Raw genomic sequence first — 21,504 nt, 5'->3', positions numbered from 1 at the left:
CCACCAACTCCTTCTAGAACTCTCCATTTCTCTGTTTATACTTCCCAGCATGCACAGCTTCCTGGGATAATGAGTTCTACACGTTTTCTCACTCCCTGCTGTGCAGTTGTGCCTTCCGAAAATGTGCCAGGCAACTCCACATTTGCCACGGCCCCCGCTTACCGCCTGGACCTGCCCAGCACTGTTGACTGATGGATGGAAAAGGCACTCCTCAGGACAGGGCAAGATTTTAATTCCCCTCTCTCTCCTTCTGCTTGTTTCATTTTTTTTTCTTTTCTGTAGTGCTGGGAATCGAACCCAGCACCTTGAGCATGCTAAGCAAGTGCTTGACTGTTGACTACACCCTCAGTCCTGTCTCCTCCTGTTTCTTGTATTTGCAACCCCAATAGAATGGGTGTGAGTCATCGAGCCAGGAGCTGAGGTGATGGAGGCACCCTAATACCACTTCATTTCCTCAACCCTTGCCAAATGCATCCTGATCATTCTAAGACAGAACCACTGCTGTTCCCAGATACTCATTTTCATAACACCACTGGCTGTATTGACTGTCCCTGTATGAGAATCAGGTGACCTGGCTCCGTGATCCCTATGGAAATTAATTATCCACAGATCAGAAACTGGACTATGGTAGGACTCACCTGAGAAGGCTCTTAATAATACAGTCTCCAAGAACCCACCCTAGATTCAGCAAGAGTCTCAGGCACAGGGCAGTCTGGAAATACATTTGTCTCTTGGTATCTTCTGGGATCGGTTCCACAAAGCCCTCATGATACCAAAATTTTGCATAGAACCTGTCCACATCCTCCCATATACATTAAATCATCTTTAGATGAGTTATGCCTGCCTATGATACAATACGGTGTTAATACTATATAAATCACTCTACTGTACTGTTAAGGGAAGGAGAGAATGAAATGGCACTGCACAAGTATAGACAATGTTTTTTCAGATGTTTTTGATCTGCTCTTGGTTGAATTTGTGGGTTCAGGAGCCACTGGGGTGAATAGGGCTGACCTCACACACCGCATCATATCCTAGAACTTGAGACCTACCATTGGATGCCACCGTGGAGACATTCAGGGCTCAAGTTGATAAAGATACGCCTTGTGGCCCTTCATCAGATACGGTGTTGGAGGTGCCCCCCAGGGTTGCTTGGGATTCTGTCTGAACCGACATCTTCTTTATTTTCAGGTGAGGAGAATTCTGGTGGCAAACTGCAGTAAACGTAAATCCTGTTCGGAGTGCTTAACCGCGGCAGACCCCCACTGCGGCTGGTGCCTCCCGCTCCAAAGGTATTTCCTGAATTCTTTCTCACCAACCTGCGTCTTCCAGCAAGTGTCATGCAGCCGAACACTTGTTGCCAGGCTGTGGGGGAGCCGAGCTCTCCAGGACTAAAATACATGGTGTAACTGTAATTCATTCTCAAAGATGGTTCTTACCATGTCAGTACCATCAAGTCACGTGACCCAGACCACACAGGGCCACCCAGTCTAGGGACAAGAGGGGGCAGGAATGTGACAGGAGAAGGGAGAGGCTAGCGTAGGTGGATTTGCTTTTCACTTCCTACCAAGTTCACCAAGACTTCAGAGCGAGCCAAAAGGTTCTCCCTTAGAGCAGATAAAAGAATAGGGATGTTTGAAAATTTTCAAATGAATCCTCATCATGCCATGTATTCTGCTCGCTCTGTGGAAGCCCTATTATTGATGGCATTGTCTCCTTGCACGCCATATAGCCGGGGGCCTGATGTACAATCTCAGTCTCCAGGCAGAATCTGCCCAGCCTGGTCTTGAATTACGATGTACAACGACCCATCTAGGCTCAGGGGCGACTTGTAGCGGGCTTCCTCTCCGTGGCAGTTCTTAGCATCGCTGGGACCAGCCTGGTTGGATTCGCTGTTGCCATGGTAACCCAGTACTCCAGCTCTTGCTATAGAAGCAAGGAGGAAAGAGCCTTCACTGCAGCTCAGGCAGGAATGGGGGGGGGGGGGAATACAAGCTACATAACAGTGGTTGTCAGGTTGGTGTTTTCAGTTTTTAAAGGTGGACACAGACTTAAAACAAAACAGAACAGAGCAGAGCAGTAGAGCAGGTAGAGCGAGGCTGAAGGCAGAGCAAAGGGGCAGATGGGAGAGAAAGGTGGCAGAGAAGTGAATTAGAAAGCTAATGGGGGGAGCAGGAGGTATGAATGGAGAGAGGTGGTTATGATGTTAGGGAGAGGCTCGGGAAACAAACTAAAAATATGGAGACGGGAATGAACTAAGAGTTGGTGGAGGAAGCCACAGTCCAAGCTGCCTGCAAGATGAGCGACTGCCCTCCTCCTCCTCCTCCTCCTCCTCCTCCTCCTCCACCTCCTTGCGGGGCTCTCTCCCTCGGAGTCCCCGGCAAACAAAAGAGGCAGGGTCAAGAAAATTCTCATGAATAATTGTAATTGGGTAGGAGCCTTTTCTAAGAAATTAACTGATCACAGCCAGCGAGCGTCGTATGGCGGCTGTCGCTTTTGAGATCCCTTCCATTTATGCAGCAGCCTTTCTGCGTGTCTGTGGAGAGCTCCAGGCAGGAGCTTATTCATGGGTGGTTGGTGACAGGGGGTGGCGATTAAAAGCTGCATGTAGGTGGTGTCTAGTTGTCCAACAGGCTTGGGTCAGGAGTTGATGGGAGATGCCCAAGAAATAGGATTTTTAGAGTCGGTTGTGTTTTGATGGTTCTTACAGAAGCCTTCAGATCAGATCAGGGAGGGAAGGCTAACTGAAAAGAGATGTTCAAGAGCTGAGCGCCGAAGTGCTGGGATGCTTAGGGTCAGAGAGGAACAAAATTGGGGGAAAACAATGAAGTAACAGAAAGGGGAGAGAAGCCCTTAAGGGAGGAGTGTGTTGCCAGGCAAGGAAAAGGAAGAGAGAACAGGGTACCATGCTGGCTCCTGCTGTGGAGGTCAAAGGGAAATGGACCCAGTGGACTTAGCACATGGCGATCAGTGACTGTGACAGAGCCTGTGCTTGGAGGGGAGCTAGCCCTGCAAAGGACAATGAGCAGTGAGCAGGGGGAGCATCTCTCCTCAGGAGAGATGGAGCAGGTTCTGGAGCGGAAAGTAGAGTCCAGAGAGTTTCGGGAGTCTGAAAATTCTTTTCATTGGAGTGGGGTGGTGCATTTTCCATAGCACGTGTGGAAAGGTCAGAGGACAGCTCGTGGGAGCTGGTTCTCTTCTTCTACCACATGGGTCTTAGGGCTGAACTCAGGCCGTCAAGTTTGGCAGGTCAAGGCACCTGCTAAGCCATCTCCCCAGTTCAAGTTTAGGGGGTTTTAAGGATTCATAAAAATGGCGGCGTCTGGGGCTGGAGAGATGGGGGGCTCAGCCGGTCTTCTGTAAGGGGCTTGCTGTGAAAGCGGTAGGGTCTGAGGTAGGATCTTCAGCACCTACATAAGCATCCAGCTGTGCTACCATGTGTCTGTAATCTTAGTGCTGGGGAAGCAGTGGAGACGACAGGATCCCTGGAAGTCCATTGGTCAGATAGTCTAGCCAAATTGGTGAGCTCTAAGTTCAAGGAGAGACCACACACACACACACACACACACACACACACACACACACACACACACCCTTAAGCAAGCAAGTGTGTGCACTCACCCAGAGACACAGACACACACACACACAAACACACACACACACACACACACACACACACACACACACACACACACACATACCACCACCACACCAATGCTTTTCTGTGTTGTCGAGAAAATTCCAATAGAAAGGAAGAGAGGAAGAGCTGTGGTGTTCTGTCTTTCATCAGATGGCAGAAACTGTGACCTAATACATCAGTGGGGAAGGTAGCCTCAGACCGGGCTGGGAAGGAAACAGCCTAGCCTGGACCCCAGAGCTGGTAGGGATAGAAGGAAGCATGCTCGAGGTCTGTTCATACAGCTCTGTACATCCTCCATGACCTCAGACCAGTAGAAGCAAGGTGTTGGGATGAGCCTGTGGAGATGGAGCCCGGGAGGTTTGGGAAGAAGGAGAGCAGAACGTACGCAGGAGTCCAGTTAAAGAACAAAGAAAATGGAGTTTGGTTGCCTGGCAATATTGGGGTCCATCTGAGGCTGATGATCTTGCCTTTGAAACAGTAGCATGGTTTTGCTTTGCTCAAGTCTTGTCTGGCTCCGGAGCTGTCATTGGAGGGCAGGGTAGAGTTCAGTTGAACCAGAGTTCGGGGACCAGTACACAAAGGGTGTGGCCCATGGGATAACTGGTGCCAGGGCCACTATAGACGCTGATGTGTATAATGAGGGACTCCTGTGTGGAGGAGAGAAACGGGGACACACTGTGAGTAAGAGACGTGAGAAGGTGGTGAGACCCATGCACTGGACCTTTCCATTGGAGAACTGGGAAGAGTACTGGCTGGACTGTGTGAGACTTCAAGTTGAGGTGACAGAGGTGTGGAGTTACTGGATATGGTAAGGTCTGCAGGATTGTTATGTCATGGAGATGGGGATGGAGAACAAGGTTACCGTGTGGTTGATATATTGTGCACCCCAATAAACTTATCTGGGGGTCAGAGAACAGACAGCCACAATATTAAACATAGAGAGTAGGCAGTGGTAGCACATGCCTTTAATCCTAGCATTCCAGAGGCAGAGATCCGTCTGGATCTCTGTGAGTTCAAAGCCACACTGGAAACAGCCAGCCATGGTGCCACACACCTTTAATCCCAGGAAGTGATGGCAGGAAGCATAAAGGTATATAAGGCATGAGGACCAGGAACTAGAGCTGGTTAAGCTTTTAGGCTTTTGAGCAGCTTTTCAGCTGAGATTCATTCTGAATGAGGACTCAGAGGCTTCCAGTCTGAGGAAACAGGATCAACTAAGGAATTGGCGAGGTGAGGTTAGCTGTGGCTGGTTCTGTTTCTCTGATCGTCCAGCATTCACCCCAGTACCTGGCCCTGGGTTTGTTTTTATTAATAAGACCTTTTAACAATTCATGCTACATTACTGAGCAAAGAACAGTCCGGGACCTGTGGTGGTCACCAGACTATTAGATGAATTAGCCATCTGTGTGGTAGTCTCGGCCATTAAGAACAAGGATGGGCCCCACGAGGAAGAGGGAGGGAGGAGATAGTCAAGAAATGAAGGTAAGTAGTACTATGGTGGGTGAGGGTGGACACGGTGGGTGGTTGGGTAAGGAGGGGTCAAGGATGGTATCTGTGGATAACATGAGTCTCAACTCTGGGAGGAGGTCAGAAGGAGGATCTTGCCAGAGAGGCAGTTCGGCCCAGGTGGACCACCTATGGTAGGCGAAAGGAAGCCGCCAGCCCTTTAGGGGGACATGGGGAAGCTATGTCCCCAGGGGAGAACAGTACAGGCCTGTTAGGGAACTGGATGAGGATCTCGGGTCTTAACAGCTAGCTGTGAGGTCTCCTTCCTGTTTCCCCTGCTGCTTCTCTGGCTCCCTCACCCCTGGTGAGCACTTTCCGATAGGAAGGACCCTTTAAAAATCTCCACCAGGTGGTGTCCCCCAGATGAATTGCCTCTAGCGGCTGGCCTTCCTCCAACTCAGCCAGATCCCCTATTGCAGACAGGGCGTTCTGTGATCTGCAGCTCTGACCTCTCTCAGTGGCCACTCTCTCCTTGTCACCTTAGCCTCATTGATTGTCTTTCTGACTCAAGACCTTTCCGATAGTGTCCCTGCCCAGGGGCCGTCACCCGAACTTGGGATGTCTCCATGTTAGCACACTCTCGCCCACATTAGCTCGCTCTTTGCTGTCTGGTCCTAGAAGATACATCTATTTCTACTTGAGGACCCAGCATCAGATAACCGGGGTGGTTACAATCAGATTACTGTTGGTTTTTTTTTTTTCATGGGCGGTCACTGTGCCTTTATTCCTCTACCTCTCCCTTTATGCTGTTGTCTGCAGTGTGCTCCAAAAATGCATTAAGTGGATGAGGTAAGTTGAGTGACTGGCAGGTGGTACCTGTGGCTTTATGTATCAGCAGACCTTCTGGACTCATGGTTGACAGCCCCTCACAGCCACACCACCTCGCTTGGTTCCCAGCTGGCTTGGTCCTGACCTAAGATAAAATGAAGCTAAAGCCCCAGAACAGTGACTCATGTTAAGCTCTCAGTACCATTCAAAATTAGGAATTCTAAAGGGGATGTTTTTGTATGATGGTGGCGCATCCCACTGTGTTTATTTTAAATGTCACAGATTTATTTAGAAAAATAATTTCTTTTCTGTGTTGAGAAGGTTGCACTTTCTTGTAGACATGTCTAGAAAGTGGATTTGGGCAGGGAGGGGGCTGAGAAAGTGATCTTAGTTTCCCTTTGATTTGATGTTAAGAATAGACACCCAGGATAAGCAGATAAAAAAAAAAAACAATTGAGTAAACAATGAGGTCTAGAAAGTCTAGTATTTTATTGTGGGAACCTCAAATTCAACCTGTGCTGCATTTGTGTGTGTGGGTAGAAAGGGATTTTTTTTCCAGGCTGAATATCTTGGGGTTGGAAGCAGTTTCTCAGCTTCTTCCATATTGCAAAGCATAGCACATGTGTTCAGTTCTGGATTTCCACAAAACTGGCAGTCCTGAACCAATGAGCCAATGGGGTTCCAAAAGTTCATTTGCAAGTTTGTTTGGCTCAACGGGTGCATTTTCCTATAAAAACAATGTCACAAATTGAGGATGGATTCCCAAGGCAGCCCGCAATATTCAATTTCTCTAATTTCAACAAATATTTGTTGAAAACCTACCAAGAGCCCGATGTGGGAAGGGAGCTAGTTAGCTGCTGTTGAGGAAAACCAGACGCCATTCTTGGCTTTAAGGGACTTCCATGCAAGGTAGGAGGGCAAACATGTCAGGGGCCAGTGTTCAGTCATTCAATCACACATCTGATCGTCAGCCTTTATGGAGCACCCACATGTTCTAACCCTGATGTTCCATCTGGAGACACAGTTGTTTCGGAGTGATGTTTAGAGTCTAACGGTAGATAGAGGTCGGTCTATTTTGAGTTTCTGTTTCAGTAATACTACCTACTGACCAACTGCCCAACTCGTAGTGGCCTAAAGAACAGGTGTTTATTTACACTTATTTTTCTCACTCATGGATCCACGTGTCAGCCCTTGGGAGGAGCAGGATGTTTGCCTCAGGCTGTAGGTGAAACTCAGGTCTATTTCACATGTCCCTCCTTGAGTCCCTACTCTCATTGAATCAGACAGCATATGTTTAAGACACCAAGATCAGTTACATTATATACTCAAAGCCTCTGCTCACGTTTTCCTGACGTGCCATTGCTAAAAGGAAGCCCCACAGCCCAGCCCAACATCAGTAGGGTAGGGAAATATACTATCTTATTCCGTCTAGTCGGATATGTTATAAAATGGCATGCCAAAGGGCAATATGGATGAGTAATTGTGGTACAGGAGGGCATGGGGACTTGGGAACGTGAATCTAATCTCTCGGGTAGTAAAGGAGATGAATGAAATAGAGTGTGATATGGATGAGCATAGAAGACTTAAAGATTTCATGGAGACACATAAAGAGCATCTAACTCAAATGTAAAAGGTTGGGGGGAAGCTTCGTGAGGAAGAGATAACTCAGCCAAACCTGAAGCATGGGCGGATATCAGCAGGGGAGATTGGCTGAGGGTGCAGGCTGGTAAAGTATACAGTGAGTTCCTGGCCTGGAGGTGAGTGTGGATGAGTCCTGGCATAGACGGGGAGTGGTGGGTGATGAGGAGACAGGGTCAACGGGGCAGATGAAGGAAGGCCTCATAAGTTGTGTTAAAGAACTTGCATTTTGGTCGAAGGATCTTGAGGGGTCACTGCCCAGCTTACAACAGGAGAATGAGCAGCTGACCGCAATTTGAAGCAAGATGGACACATTGCAGGCGATTGTAGGAACTGGGGCTGGGTTAGCGTGATTGTGGGAAGAAGTGGGTAAGTCTCAGAGTTTGAGAGCTATTTGGAAGCGAGCACTGACGGGTCCTGGTGATTAATTGAATTCCCCCTCAAGCAAGGCACACTAAAAATAGGGCCATAAAATGAAAAATAAAAGATCAAGGTGGCCACCGTTTTTTCTGGAAGATGTATTCTTTCTCCCTTGACCCAACACCTCACAAAGGAAAGGACTGATGCCCAAATAAGCTAGATTTTTCCTGTGGCCCAGGTACTGGGTGGGTACAAGATTGGAGGCCAAAGGAGAGAGAGAACCCAGGTCAGATGGGGAAGGACCTCTGAGAGATGCCCAAGGGGATGCGTTCAAACTCTTTTACCAGCAATAGGGTAAAAGAGGTTACAGGGGAGGTAAGTTGAGGTTGCGGGGGGAGTGCGTGCAGACATCTGGCTTGGCAGACCAAACAGAGGTGCCCTTTACTGAGCAGGGTATTGGGGGGGCAGTCTGCTTGGAGTAAGTAGCGTTGAGTTCCATACTAGCACAGTGAATGGCACAGCAGAAGAGGAATAAATAAAGCCCCTACAGCTGACTTGCATGAAATGGGATCTGGGCTTCTGTGTGGCTAACCTGCATGTTTCTTCTCTATGTCAAAGCAGGGTGATGGTAGTACCCATCTTGGGGGCTGCTGAGAGGGTTCATTCAGGTAATATCCATGAAAATGAAGGCAGATCTGGCTCCTGGGGAAGTGCTGGGGTAGTGTGAGCTATATGGGGAAGTCAAGGAGGGACCAGGATTGCCCTCAGCTGTAGAGGGAAGGAAGTCTGAAATTGGGCCTGGAAGCGTGGATAGATTTCCACCAAGGGCAGATGGGGTAGGAGGCATTTCATGCCAAAAAAAGCAGCTCAGCCTGAGATCTGTTTAGGGAGTGGCAGGTTGGATTTTGTCTCTAGGACACTGGCTTGGAAGGAAGGAAGGAAGGATTGGAAGGGATAAGAGTGTTGGGTGGGATCAGAGAGTGAAGACTCTGGGTTTAGATTTAATTGGTATGTGCTGGGAGCTCATTAAAGGGACTGTGTCTTTAAAAGATTTATGTCTTGCAAAGATTATCATGTTGGCAGTGTAGAAGGTGAATTACATCAAGTCAGGCATCAGCTGGACCTCCCTCCCCCTCCTTGTGTATTTTGTAAGGTGAGTTTATCTTGTGTCTCTTCCTGGGTCATCTGCTTGGTGGCTGTCTCTTGGGCCCAGTCACACCATGGGGCCTGGACTGGGTCCTCCTCAGAAAATGGGCCGTGCAGGAACAGCCATTCATGGTAGTTCCTTAACGCTCCCCATGCACAGGATAGAGACAGAGCCCCCAACGTGCTAATTACAGGGTATCTGGGTGCCCCCTTGATTATTTGTATAAATTTAACCTCCCCCTGTATTCTGCTGCCTGTTTTTTCCCCCACGGTGACAGTTGGAAGACCTTCAGGCAACCCCTGGGGGCTGTTTTGAAATCTTCAGGCACTGTTGGGCTGTACTGCATGTGGGACTCTGAAAGGGATCATTTCTCAGCTCAGTCTAACAGCAAGCCCCTCAGGGTCTAGCTTGTGTCTGACCCCTGCAGACCTGGCAGAAGGGACCTAGACACAGGAGAGAAATGAAGATTTGTAAAGAGCAGACTAGGAGCAATTACTAGTGCCTCCCTTGCTCTCCTGTCTCGAGGCCTCTCCTCTACCTAAGAGGCACTTCTTCATGAACTCTGGGCCAATTGTTAGCCCTATGGGAACCCTGCCCATCAGGCTATCGTTGTTCTAAACTTGGCAGTGACAATCCATGGTGTACAGTACATGTGGCCATGTTCTTCTGAAGACACCATGGATGATCTCCATTGTAGCATCCTGCTTGCTAACTCCAGAGTGAGCAGGCTCAGAGAGCCTACCTTGAACACAAACCTCCAGGAGACTCCACCCTGTGCCTGCTTGTCCTTCTTGGTACCCTAAGGAGTCAGGGATCAGTACTATTACTTTATAGAGGGGAAGATAGGCAGGGGTTGTCCTTGATCTCCAACTACTGATGTAAGGAGTGCTTGGTGGCTTCAAGAGCCTGAAACGTTTAAACTGTGGCTCTGGAAGTGAGGACTCTGAAGTGGGGTTTCCCTGGTTGTACTATGGATAGAACTTCTCCTTGAGGTTGTAGAAACACCCATGTCCTTCCCTTTCCCAGCTTCTCAAGGCAGCTCACATTCCTTGTCAGCCTTTCCTCCTTCAAAGCCAACAGTGCATCATCTCCAGACTCTGCTGGTCCTGAACTCCTATCTCTGATCCTTGTGCTAACATCAGGCCATAGAGATAACTGCAGAGCCACCCTACCTTAAGATCCTTATCTACTCCACATTTGCAAAGTGTTCGCCATGATAGTGACATAGTCATGGGTCCCGTGGATTAGGATGTAGACACCTTTAGAGGCCATTCTTCCCCAGCCTCAGATTGTACGAATCTGGGTTTATCTCCAACTCCCAAGCCATTCCATTGTCTACCATTGAAGGAAAGAGGCAGAAGGAAGGACATGGTGCCCCTCAGAGAGGGCCAAGCTGGAACAGATACCCCCAGGGACATTTCATAATAACCTGTGGGCCGAGAAAGGGAACAGAGCTCGGGGTCCTCTCCAGTTGCAGAAACTGCTCTGCACATTCATCAAGAGATATCCAACACCTACTACGTGTCAGATTTTTCTCATCACTCCTCCCAGTAGGGGTGAACAGATTTTCACTTTCACGCGTGTGTCCTCTGAGTAAGGGATTTTAGCTACCGTAACGAAAGTCACCACAAATTTGGCAGCTTAAAACAGCACAAATGTGTCTGCTGTACTTCCAGAGGACCAAAGTCTGAAACCAAGGTATCGGTAGGGCTAGGCTCTAGTACAAGATCTGTCCTCATGTGTCCCAGCTTCTGATGGCTCCTGGTGCTCCTTGGCTCATGGTAGACTAGCTGTCTCGGTCTCAAGTCTTACACACACTCTTCCCTTATATACGTCCAAGTCTCCCTCTCCTTTCTCCTAGCAAGATGCCAGTCACTGCAAACTCTACACCGAGGATAACCTCATCTTGAGCTCCTTAACTGATTACCCCTTCCGAGATTATTTCCAAGGAGGATGGCATTCTGAGGTTATGGGTGGGCGTGTCATTGGGGAGGAGACGGCAGTCTCAACATCAGCAAGGAAATAACATAGGAGAAAGTAAGCAAGACTAAATCAGATTGAGGAAGGGAGAGAGGGTCAAGGTTAGCAGTTTTCAACTGGGTCCTGGAAGGCCTTTCTGGGATGGAAGAGGACGTTCAGCTCTCCATGTCTCTATAGTATTTAGCAGAATGGCCAGGAAGACACTTGCAGACAGAAGATCATTAAATATCTCCCTTCCTTCCGTCTTCCTTTCCAGTTGAAGATGTGTCCTCGTGCAGATCCCAGGCTGGAAGCCTGTGCACTCACACTTCTTTATGGGCCAGTGCCACTGTAATGACAGTGATAATGATAATAAAGGGACTTGGGGGAGGCCCCTCCTCCTCCTGTGAGGACCCCATTGTGCCGACTAATTGTATAGAAGCAAGTAGGACAAGTGTCTGTGGGGTGGAAGCAGTGGGGAACAGAGAGGAATATGCCGTTCTGGCCGTGGGGCATTCCTGAATGACCCTGGCACAGTCTGAACCTGTGCATCTGGGTTATCACGAATGCTGGGGAGGGGCTCAGGAGACCTTCCCACACTAGAATGGTGTCTGGGGCCATGCTGAGTCCCCTGGGTTCTTTATCCCCTTTTCTAGCTGCTGGAAGAGCTATGGGCTAAGCCTACTTACTACAGAAGCAGAAGGTAAAGAGGCACTAAGTGTTGAGTGTCACGGCTCCACTGTTGGCCTCTTTAGGTGGGTGGCGGTGGTTGTGCTCACATTGCTCAGAAGCCAGCTTGGTTTGTTTAGTGGAAGTGGGCAACTGAGGACCTCAGGCCTCAGCATCCCGACTCCAGTATTTATCCTCACCATCTCTTTAAGTGATGCTCTGATTTCCAACAAACCCCATTAAGAGCACCCCTTCTAGTAAATGCATGTTTTAATGGAATGCAGGTTTGTTTTTTTTTTTTAAATGACCTTATCTGAGGCAGCATGTACTTTCATAAGCACGTATTGATTGGCTTTGAAAATTTTCTCAAATGTTTTCACTTGTCTCTGTGACCTCATGTTTGTCCTGTTCCGAGCAACCCCTCCACATCTAAGCACCGTGTTCAGCTCTGCATCCCAAGGCCTGCCTGCCAGTCTTAAGTTTTTGCTCTTGTGCCACCTTGTAATGATAGGCTATTTTCAGTCTGCTATTTGGAGTGTGCGCTGTTTCTGATAGGGGAGATGGGAATTGATACAATACAACCCTCAAGAGGAAGGACTGTAATATTGTTGCCACCTAGTCAGTGCTGGGGAAATGGGCCCAAAAGCCTAAAAAGTGCCCCCAGTGACACAGGGGATGTATAAGCTAGAGGTATACCCCAGACCTTCCTGAGCCAAGAGGCATCATCTTCTCACTTTTATTTCCACACTCCCTAGTTTTTCTAAACTCCTTCCGAACATTCTTCTGTACAAGGTCTGTCTGTACTAGAAATGAAAAGGGAAAACTTTTAGTGTACCCATGGCTCACTGAAGACCCACGTGGAGTGAAGGCCACAAAACCCTTTTGTGTGAGTGTTTCAGTCTGCAAATGTGTTTTATGTGTGCTAAACAGCTCCAAGTTCCAGGACAAAGACTGATTTTCCACTGTGCCAGTTAACAGGCAGACCTAATGAACAAAAATCAATGCAACGACTTAGGCTGGTATCATGGAGACACGGGCAAGAATTTAGTCCCTTTAAATTTTAATTCTTACTCCAACTTAGCTAACCTTTCTTGAGCACTAGCAATGGGCCAGATCCTTGACTAGATTCTGGGGAAAACAAAGATGAACAAGGCTGTGCCCCAGAGAAGCAAAAAAATTAGTGTGGGAAGTAGATAGTCAACAAATACTCTTAATAGCTGCTGTTCAAGACACAAGGAGACATCCAAAACACTTTCGTCCTGGGGTATGGAAGAGCTGTAAGTGTCTCCTAAGAAGCCTGGTGCTGTACTTGCCTTTGTATAGGGGAAAGCATGGATACAGAACTAGTATAGAGAAGCTATGCAAATGGACATCTGGTCAACCTTATTACTCAGATTCCTAACTAGTCACTAGCATTTTGCATTTGTTCAGCTAATTGAGGTACAAAGTTTTCTGACTCTTCCATGTGAATTATTCCTGTCTTAGTCACTGTTCTATTTCTGTAAAGGGACACCATGGCCAAGGCAACTCTTAAAAAAAAGCACTTAATTGGGGGCTTACTTACAGTTTTAGTTCATAATCATTATGGCAGGAAGCAGAGAGGCATGGTGCTGGGAGCAGTAGCTGAGAACTTCACATTCTGATCCACAGGCAGCAGCCAGAAACAGACAGAGATTGGACTTAGTGTGTGCTTTTGAAACCTTGAAGCCTACCCCCAATGACACACCTCTTCCAACAAGGTCACGACACCACCTAAGACTTCCCAAATAGTTCCACTAACAAACGTTTAAATATACGAGCTGATAGGAGCCATTCTCATTCAAACCACCACAATTTCCCAGTCAAAACAGTTGGGCATTGCTTCCTGATGTGTGTAACTGGAATTTCTAGTCACTCAAGATAACACTCAGTGAGAGTTCAGATTGGCTGCATCATTCATCCTTGTCTTGGTAAATTACAAAGCACAGTGGAATATTGAAGGCTCTCAGAGGCTTATAGCAGGAGACTTGTTTAATTTTATGTAACATATTCCCCAAACTTCTTGGCCTGAACACTAACATCTCACTTTGAAAATTCAATATAACCTGTATTTTCCTGTATGGGCATGCCCTGGGAAAACCAACATAGTATCTCTCTGGTACTTATGATGTTCCTACTGTGGAAGACTATAAAAATATTGAACAACTGATAATAGTAGAAAGAGTATGGATGCTGTTGCTAGACACCATGCTAACTAACCTCCCTGTATCTCAGTTTCCTTGTGTTTGACGTGGAGGTGGTAACAATGATGCTTGTTTCATGAAGGTTAATGAGTTTTTTCCCACTGGTCTTAGAAATAGTTCAAGATCTATAGCAGTAGGAAGGTTCTGTGGTTTGAATGTGTCGTCCCCCCCCCCAAAAAAAAAGCCTGTTTGGAAACAATCCCTGGCACAACAATACCGGGAGGTGGGACCTCACGGGAGATATTTAGTTCATGAGAGTTCTACACTCATGACTGGGCTAATGTTCGAAAGAGGTTCTGACTGCAATTGTGGGTCCTTACTATTTTGTGCACTTGTACTTTCTCTTACATTGCTATCTTCTGCCATAGGATGATGTAGCAAGATGGCTCTTGTGGATACAAGCCATTGACCTTGGATTTCCTAGCCTTTGTAGCTATAGAAAATGTTTCCCACTGATGACATTCTGTCCCAGGGGCACCAAATGGTCTAAGCAGAAGGCTCCTTAGTTAACTATTGTGTTAACTATTGTGAGTGTCAACACAGAGTAGTAGATGAGAGCATGGTCTTGTAATGCCATCCTGCTTAATCCAGTATCTCAGTTTCTCCATATACTAACTGTGCCTTAGAAAAGTAATGGGGAGTCTTGTAAAGCCTCACTTCCTTTAGTCTATTAATTGGGGACAATCATGATAGCTACTTTGTAAGGTTGTTGTGTGTGTGTGTGTGTGTGTGTGTGTGTGTGTGTGTGTGTGTGTGTGTGTGTGTGTGTGTGTGTGTGTGTGTGTGTGTGTGTGTGTGTGTGAAGAATAAATGAATGAAATCATGTGAAAGACATTGCCTGGCATGCTAGACATTTTTGCCTTTTAAAAAAATACCAGATTCCCGTGTTATTAGTATAGTTTTCTCTTGTAGACTGACTTGCAGATCCAGTGATGAAGATCCAATTTTTCAGCTTTCTTAGCAAGTTATTTTGGTCTTGTATTTTGGCATTCCCCCTTCCTGACTCTGGAAGCCTTTAATTCAGAGTTTAGTTTGTCACAGTGACTTCCTAGTCTCTTTCATTTAACCGAGTCTGACTCCTTCTTCTTGTGGACTGGCAGCTGTAATGAATGTCACCTGACTCTGGAGACCACCTGGTCCCTCTTTTGTGCTCCCTACCCCTCCTAAAGATGTAGACCTCTGTTGCAAATCACTTAGCAAGGGACCTTGGGATGCTCTTGGAGAAAAAGCATCCCCCTTGAAGATGCAGTTGCCTATGTGAGAGAAGAGGATAAGCTGGATCGTTGGCTTGTTAAAAGGCTCCTGATATTTTATCAGTATAGCATCTTTGGCACAGGTCACACTCACCCCACATCCAAGCCAATTACCTGATATTTAGTTATCAGATTCCTTCGGGGACTGTCTGCTCTTGGTGAACAATTAGATTAGAGGATGCTGATGAAATTCTAGTGGCAGGAAGTAGGAGTTACATTTCTGAGCTCAGAGTTTCTATTTCAAGGTTGAGTAAGTGGTAAATTTTTACTGAGAAGATTGTAGCCTAATAGAATCAGATGCTCAAGGTTTGCCCCCTCCCCCAACCCAGCTCAGCAAATGGGCACTTCACCTACCTGGAAACTTCAGGTTTCAGGTTTTCAGAAGTGGGTCTTCCTGTCCGTTGTGTTGGCATGAAAACAATTAATAATTTAAACCGTGCCCATTTAGAAAAATAGAAATGCTATACAAATACAATACAATAATAATAAATTTAAAAGTCAATCCAGTTGGGCACCATTCCCAGACTACCAACTGAGCAGAAACACAAATAAGTAAAGGAGAAGAAAAACTGCTGTATAATTCAAATGGCTGCCGCCTCCCTGTTCTCTGCCATTCTTTTATTACAGATATATAATATCAAGGCTACATTATGGGTAAATAGGTTTTGTGGCCTAACCTGGAAACCTAATCACTTCTTATAATATTATTTCTATGGAGGAAATATATTTTATATTATAAACAGATGGTTTGCAAGCACCTTTTGGAGCACAATAGGTGTGTAAGGCTAAGTCCACCAGGGATTTTAACCTTTAGCAGAACTGGGTGCCCTGGTGCTAAAAATCCAAGGCCTTTTAAATCCCCCAGTGAAGTGTTTCTCTCCCAAAACCTCATTGTTCTTTTCATCCTGAAGACTGCCTCTGTGTTCTCTGGTACCCAGGACCCACTTCCCTGTCTTGCCCTCAGCCTAGCCACACTTTCTAAGTTCTGCTGAGCCCTCAGGAAACTAGAAGGTCCTCTGAGAGGCCTTATCCTGCGCACTTTTAGAACATGGTGGCCAAAGTCCTAGGAAGCTATGCAGCTAGGTGAGCTTAGTAGTTCTAAGCTCAGACGTCTGCCACTTGACGGCCTTGTGACAATGAGTGATCCTGTGTGCCTATGAACCTACTTTGTCCCTGTAGATCAGTGGTTCTCAACATGTTGGTTGCAACCCCTTTGGAGGTCAAATGACCCTTTCAGAGGGGTCACCTAAGACCATCGGAAAATGCAGATATTTACCTTTGTGATTCATTAACAGTAGCAAAATGACAGTTATGAAGTAGCAATGAAAATAATTTTATGGTTGGGGGTCACCACAACATGAGGAATTGTATTAAAGGGCCACAGCATTCAGAAGGTTGAGAACCACTGGCCTAGAAGGAGGTGTGCGAGAACTGACTGTAAACCTCAGAACAGTACCCAGCACAAGTACTGTTGCCTCCATGCTTGGGTGGGGTAGTTTCTCAGGGATCTTATAGACTACACAGATTTCTATTTAGTTAGGAAGCAAACTCACTGTATCAGAGTGCTTTCTGCATTTCAAACAACAAGCTTAGTAGAAGTGTTTGGAAGCTCCCTGTTTGCCTTTTAGGGGCTGTGTAGATTTGGAACATGTTTTCTGGGTTACAGATGGGGGAGGTGGTCCATTTTCTTATATATTCAAGTGGCGGTATTAAAGTCTATTATTATTTTGAACAAATTGAGCTCTATAACACATTTATAGTAAACTGAGAACAGGTTTCTTAAATAGTTGCATGCACTAATTGTCACCACAGAGTTTTTCACCTAAGGAAAGCTTTTTTTTTTTTTAATTAACTTCCTTTTCTTCGGGAAATCTTTTCTTCTCATTTGGAGAGCTTTATTTTCTAATTTTCAAGTAGTTTTGTATCTACTTATTGACTTTATCATGTAGACATGAGGTCTAATTAGGAACAGGAACAAGATAAAGTAAAACAGTGTTTTAGTCAGGGTTTTCTAGAGAAACAAAGCATATATATATATGTGTGTGTGTGTGTGTGTGTATAAAATACGTATGTATAAAATATGTATGTATGTATATACACACATAGATGTATGTATGTATGTGCATATTAAATCAATTTCACTGAAATAGTAACAAGTGCTGTCTCCTATCTGAGAACCTGGTAGTTGCTAGGTCCTTGAGGCTGGGTGTCTCAGTTGTCAGAGTAATCCCACAATGGCTGTCTCACAGTGGGGAGGCTGAGAACCCAATAGTTAACTAGTCTGCAAGGCTGGGTACCTCAGTAGTCTCTGTCTGGTGCCAAAAACTTGGAAGGTTCATAGAGAGCTGCTAGTCCCCAGTCAATGATAGCAGCCTGGAAATGCTGGTTCTGATGTCAATGAAGGAATCAGTGGCGGCAGCAGCAGCAGCAGGTGAATTAATAAGAGGCATGCGGGAAGGCCAAGAGAGTAAAATATCCTTTTTAATCTGTACCACTACCAGGAGATGCCGCCCACATTTGGGGTGGTCCTTCCCCGATCAATCAAGGACATCAGGACAAGTCCTCTGGTGAGGCTGTTTGCTCGGATGCCTCTAATTTGTGACAAGTTGCCACTAAAGCCAACCATCACAGAAACCGATTGGGATCTTACGGCTTTCAGATTGATCCTATGGTGGTTTAAACATGTCCTCTGCAAAGTATGTGTTGTAAACAGAGTTGGGGGTGGGGCCTGTTGGGGTGGGGCCTGTTGGGGTGGGGCCTGTTTGGGGTGGGGCCTGGAGGGAGGTATTTATGTCATGAAGGCTCTGTAGTAAGGAATCGATTAATCCAATTATGAACAGGCATGAGGCTGTGAATTCTGTCTCTTGCTCTTGCCTTTTTCTTACCTTTCCATCATAGGGTTATGCATCAAAAACATCTTTGCCAGGTCTGGACCCTTCAACTTTGGACTTCTAGAACTGTAAGAAAAAAATAATTTGTTCTTCACAAATTACCCAGTCTGCACTATCCTGTTCTAAGTACACAGAATGAACTTAGACCCATAATTGGTCCTGAGAAGCAGGGCTAATGATATAATCAATACCTGACAGTATAGGACTGGCTGAGAACTAACTAGTCCTGGGTAGAATCTGGAAGAATCTGGGGCAGCAGCATTGGAGAGGCCTCAATGCAGGGTGAAGGGTAATTCCTTTTTAAAAGAATATTTATTTTTATTTTAAGACTATGTTAGAGCCTATACTCTGGGCATGTCTGGTACCCACAGAGGCTAAAAGAAGGAGTTGGATGCCCAGAAACTGCAGTTATGGGCAGATGGGAGTCCCCCCCCATGTGGGTGCGTGAACTGAACCCAGGTCCTCTGCAAGACCAGCAACTGTGTTTCCTTGCTCAGCCATTTCTCCAGCTCAGTAAGGATGATTCTGATGAGGGTGTAAAGATCAGCAGTGTGGAGAAAGCCTGGGACTTCTTAGAGATTACATCCATGTTCATGATCAAAATATTTGTAGTAATATGGATGGCGAAGGCCTTCTGACGAGGTCTCAGGTGGGAGTGAGGAACAAGGACTTTGAAATGGGAATAGAGGCCGTCCATGTCAGTTTCTTTTCTGCTGCTATGCTAAAACACCATGACCAAAAGCAACTGGAGACAGAAAGGATTTATTTTAGCTTATGGTTCCAGGGGGCGAGAGTCCATCATGGTTGGGAAGCATGACATGGTGGCAGGCGAGAGAGGCTGGCTGATCACGTTTCATGGGCGCACAGGAAGGCAGGCATGAACAAGAAGGGGGCAAGGCCATAAACCCTCAAATCATTCCCCTCATGATATACTTCCTCCAACAAGGCTCTGCCTCCTAAATAACCTCTCCAACCAGTACCATAAACTGGGGACCAAGTGTTCAGACACATGAGCCTGGGTGGGACATTTCTCATTCAAATCAACACACTGTCCTTGTTAAACAGCTGCAGAGAGGTTGGTGGAAATGTGCCCGTGTCCTAGGACTTTGTGGAAGATGGATCTAAGGTCTCTGGTGGAAGGATTTCTAAGCTAAATATTGAAGGAGATGTGGGATTACTTTTTATTGAATATAGTAAGATGTGAAAGAACAAAAATAGCTTAAATACAGAGTTTGTCATTAAAAGGGAAGGAGGAGAAAGTTTTGGGGAATTCTCAGCTGGCCAGATAAAGAATGAAGAGGCATTTTTAGAAGATGAAGTTAGTGATGTGACCAAGGATTGTTTACTAGAAATTACCGTAGATGAAAGGCAGCCAGGTTCCAGTTATCAAGATAGCAGGTGAATGACCTCAGAGACATTTCTTCAAAGTAGGTTGGGTTCTTCAAAGCTTCCAGAGAGGCGCACTAAGGTCCCCAACATTCACTTGCAGGGCAACTTTGGAATTCTGCTCCTTGTATTCTGGTACAGTGAGCCTTGACCATCCCAGCTGTGGCTCAGGCAGGCCTAAATACATACGTGGACTTGCGTTCTGGAGGGTACATGTCGTAGACCATCACAGCATCTACTTGGTACTAGTTTTATAGCTCTGCAGAGTTCATGAGCTAGGAGGCTATGATGGCCCCCATCTTAAAATAACAGGCAGCCTAGGAGCCTGTGCAGAAACTTGCTACAGGGACAAGGACAGAGTGCCTAGAGAGTCTCTACTACAGAAGTGCCTAGAAAGTCAAGGGATGGGAATAGGGAAATTTCTGGGACATCAGAATTATACCACCACTAAACTCCTTCAGCTACAGACCTAACTTATGAGAACTGCTAAGTGGACTAAGCCAATTCTAACCTTAGAGGCAGAGCAGCCTAAAGCTTGGAGACCCTGTGCCAGGATGTGGGACATGCACTTAATGATTATTCCGGAGTCTGAAGATTTAACACTCTCTACGTTGTTGGGTTGTAGACTTACATGGAACTAATTATGTGTTTCTTTGTACTTAGTTCTTCTTCTGGAATGGGAATATCTGCCTATCTGTAGCATCATTGTATTTTGGACTCACATACCATATTTAATTTTTAACATCTCACAGCTGGAGAGGAATTTGTCTCATGATGTATCTTACCTAGGGTCTCACCCATAGGTGAGAGTCTTTAGGTGAGAGTCTAGATTTTGAGTTGGTATTGGGCCAGTTAAGTCTTGGGGAGGTCTATTGAGACAGAATGAATGTAGTTTTAATGTGAAGTTTTAGGGCCAGATGTGGCATGCTGTGGCTTGAGTGTGACCTCCTCAAAAGCATGTTGGAAACTTATACCCTGGTGCATCAGTGTTGAGGGGTAAGGTTGGAGATCAGTGGGAAGCAGTTAGGCCAAAAAGGTGCCATACCCATAGACGCTTACAGCCACTCTGAAAGGAAAGGCTGGAGACAGTGAACTCAGTGTCTCTGTTTACAGTCTCTTACCCTTCTACCTTCTTCCATGGGACGACACAGCCAGAAACACCTTGCCAGAGTCAAGACTCCCAGTCTTGGCTCTCCCAAGCTTCTTAAGAAATAAATCTCTCTTCCTTATAAGTAGACAGGTCTGGGTATTCTGTGAAAGTGGACTAAGGCAGATCTTTAGTAGAGGGGGTAGCAAATGTAAACATAAGCAAAGAGGACATACACACCCTGCCATTTTCTCCAGGACACACTCCTGCTGAGGCAGCTCCAGCTTCCCTCCTACCCATGACCTGGCAAAATGGAAGTGGAGCCAGTTGAAAGATCTAGAGAATGTAGCTAGTAGACTGCTTGCTTGTAATTCTAGCGCTTGGGAGATGGAGGAAGGAAGATCCGACACTTGGGGTCATCATTGGCCTCCTACTTTGTGATTTTGAGGCCACCCTGATCTACATGAGACCCTGTGAGAGTTGGGGGAGAGTCTGCCCATCAAGAAGGGAGAGAGTAGTTCACTAGGAATTGAACCTCATCATATGTCATGGCTGACAATGATATTTTCATGTCATTCAGGCAAAAGCTTGAGGATTTCTTCATTTGGCCATTTCCTTGATTGATCCACAAGAATAAGACTAATTTTCAAAATGAATCGCCTCAAAGCCCCTGGCTTTATTTACTAAAATGTGGGAGCTCTAAGCTCTGCTCTCCCTCCTTGAGAAATGTGAATGTGTGGGTAATGTGCTGTCGGGAAGATTTTTACAATCTGCAATATTTGAGAAGTAATAAGAGACTGTTGTTGGTTGGCCATCTGGTTATACATTCTTGGTGTTGTGGTTTACTTTTTATTTTTTCATTTTATTTTTTTTTTAAACCGGTGAAGGGCAAGGAATGAGAGTTAAAAAAATTTCAGAGATGGCTTTCTTACATAAACAAAGAATTTATGTTTAGATGTGCAACATGGCTAGGTTTTG

The 21,504-nt window shown here is 46.1% G+C and overlaps 1 protein-coding gene across 1 annotated transcript in view; it reads left to right on the top strand.

Annotated features, from left to right (window-relative positions):
• Plxnc1 (plexin C1) overlaps positions 1–21,504 on the top strand; it is a 151,211-nt gene that overhangs the window by 35,693 nt on the left and 94,014 nt on the right. The window contains exon 4 of the mRNA XM_052753167.1: positions 1,192–1,292. Coding sequence (XP_052609127.1) covers positions 1,192–1,292 — 101 coding nt within the window. The remainder of the gene's footprint in view (positions 1–1,191; positions 1,293–21,504) is intronic.

The sequence above is a fragment of the Peromyscus californicus genome, unplaced genomic scaffold (assembly GCF_007827085.1).
Source record: "Peromyscus californicus insignis strain IS unplaced genomic scaffold, ASM782708v3 Scaffold_24__1_contigs__length_46423439, whole genome shotgun sequence".
In the NCBI taxonomy this organism is placed as follows: domain Eukaryota; kingdom Metazoa; phylum Chordata; class Mammalia; order Rodentia; family Cricetidae; genus Peromyscus; species Peromyscus californicus.
The sequence above is the reverse complement of the archived record's forward strand: the minus strand, read 5'-3'. Positions and strand labels throughout refer to the sequence as shown.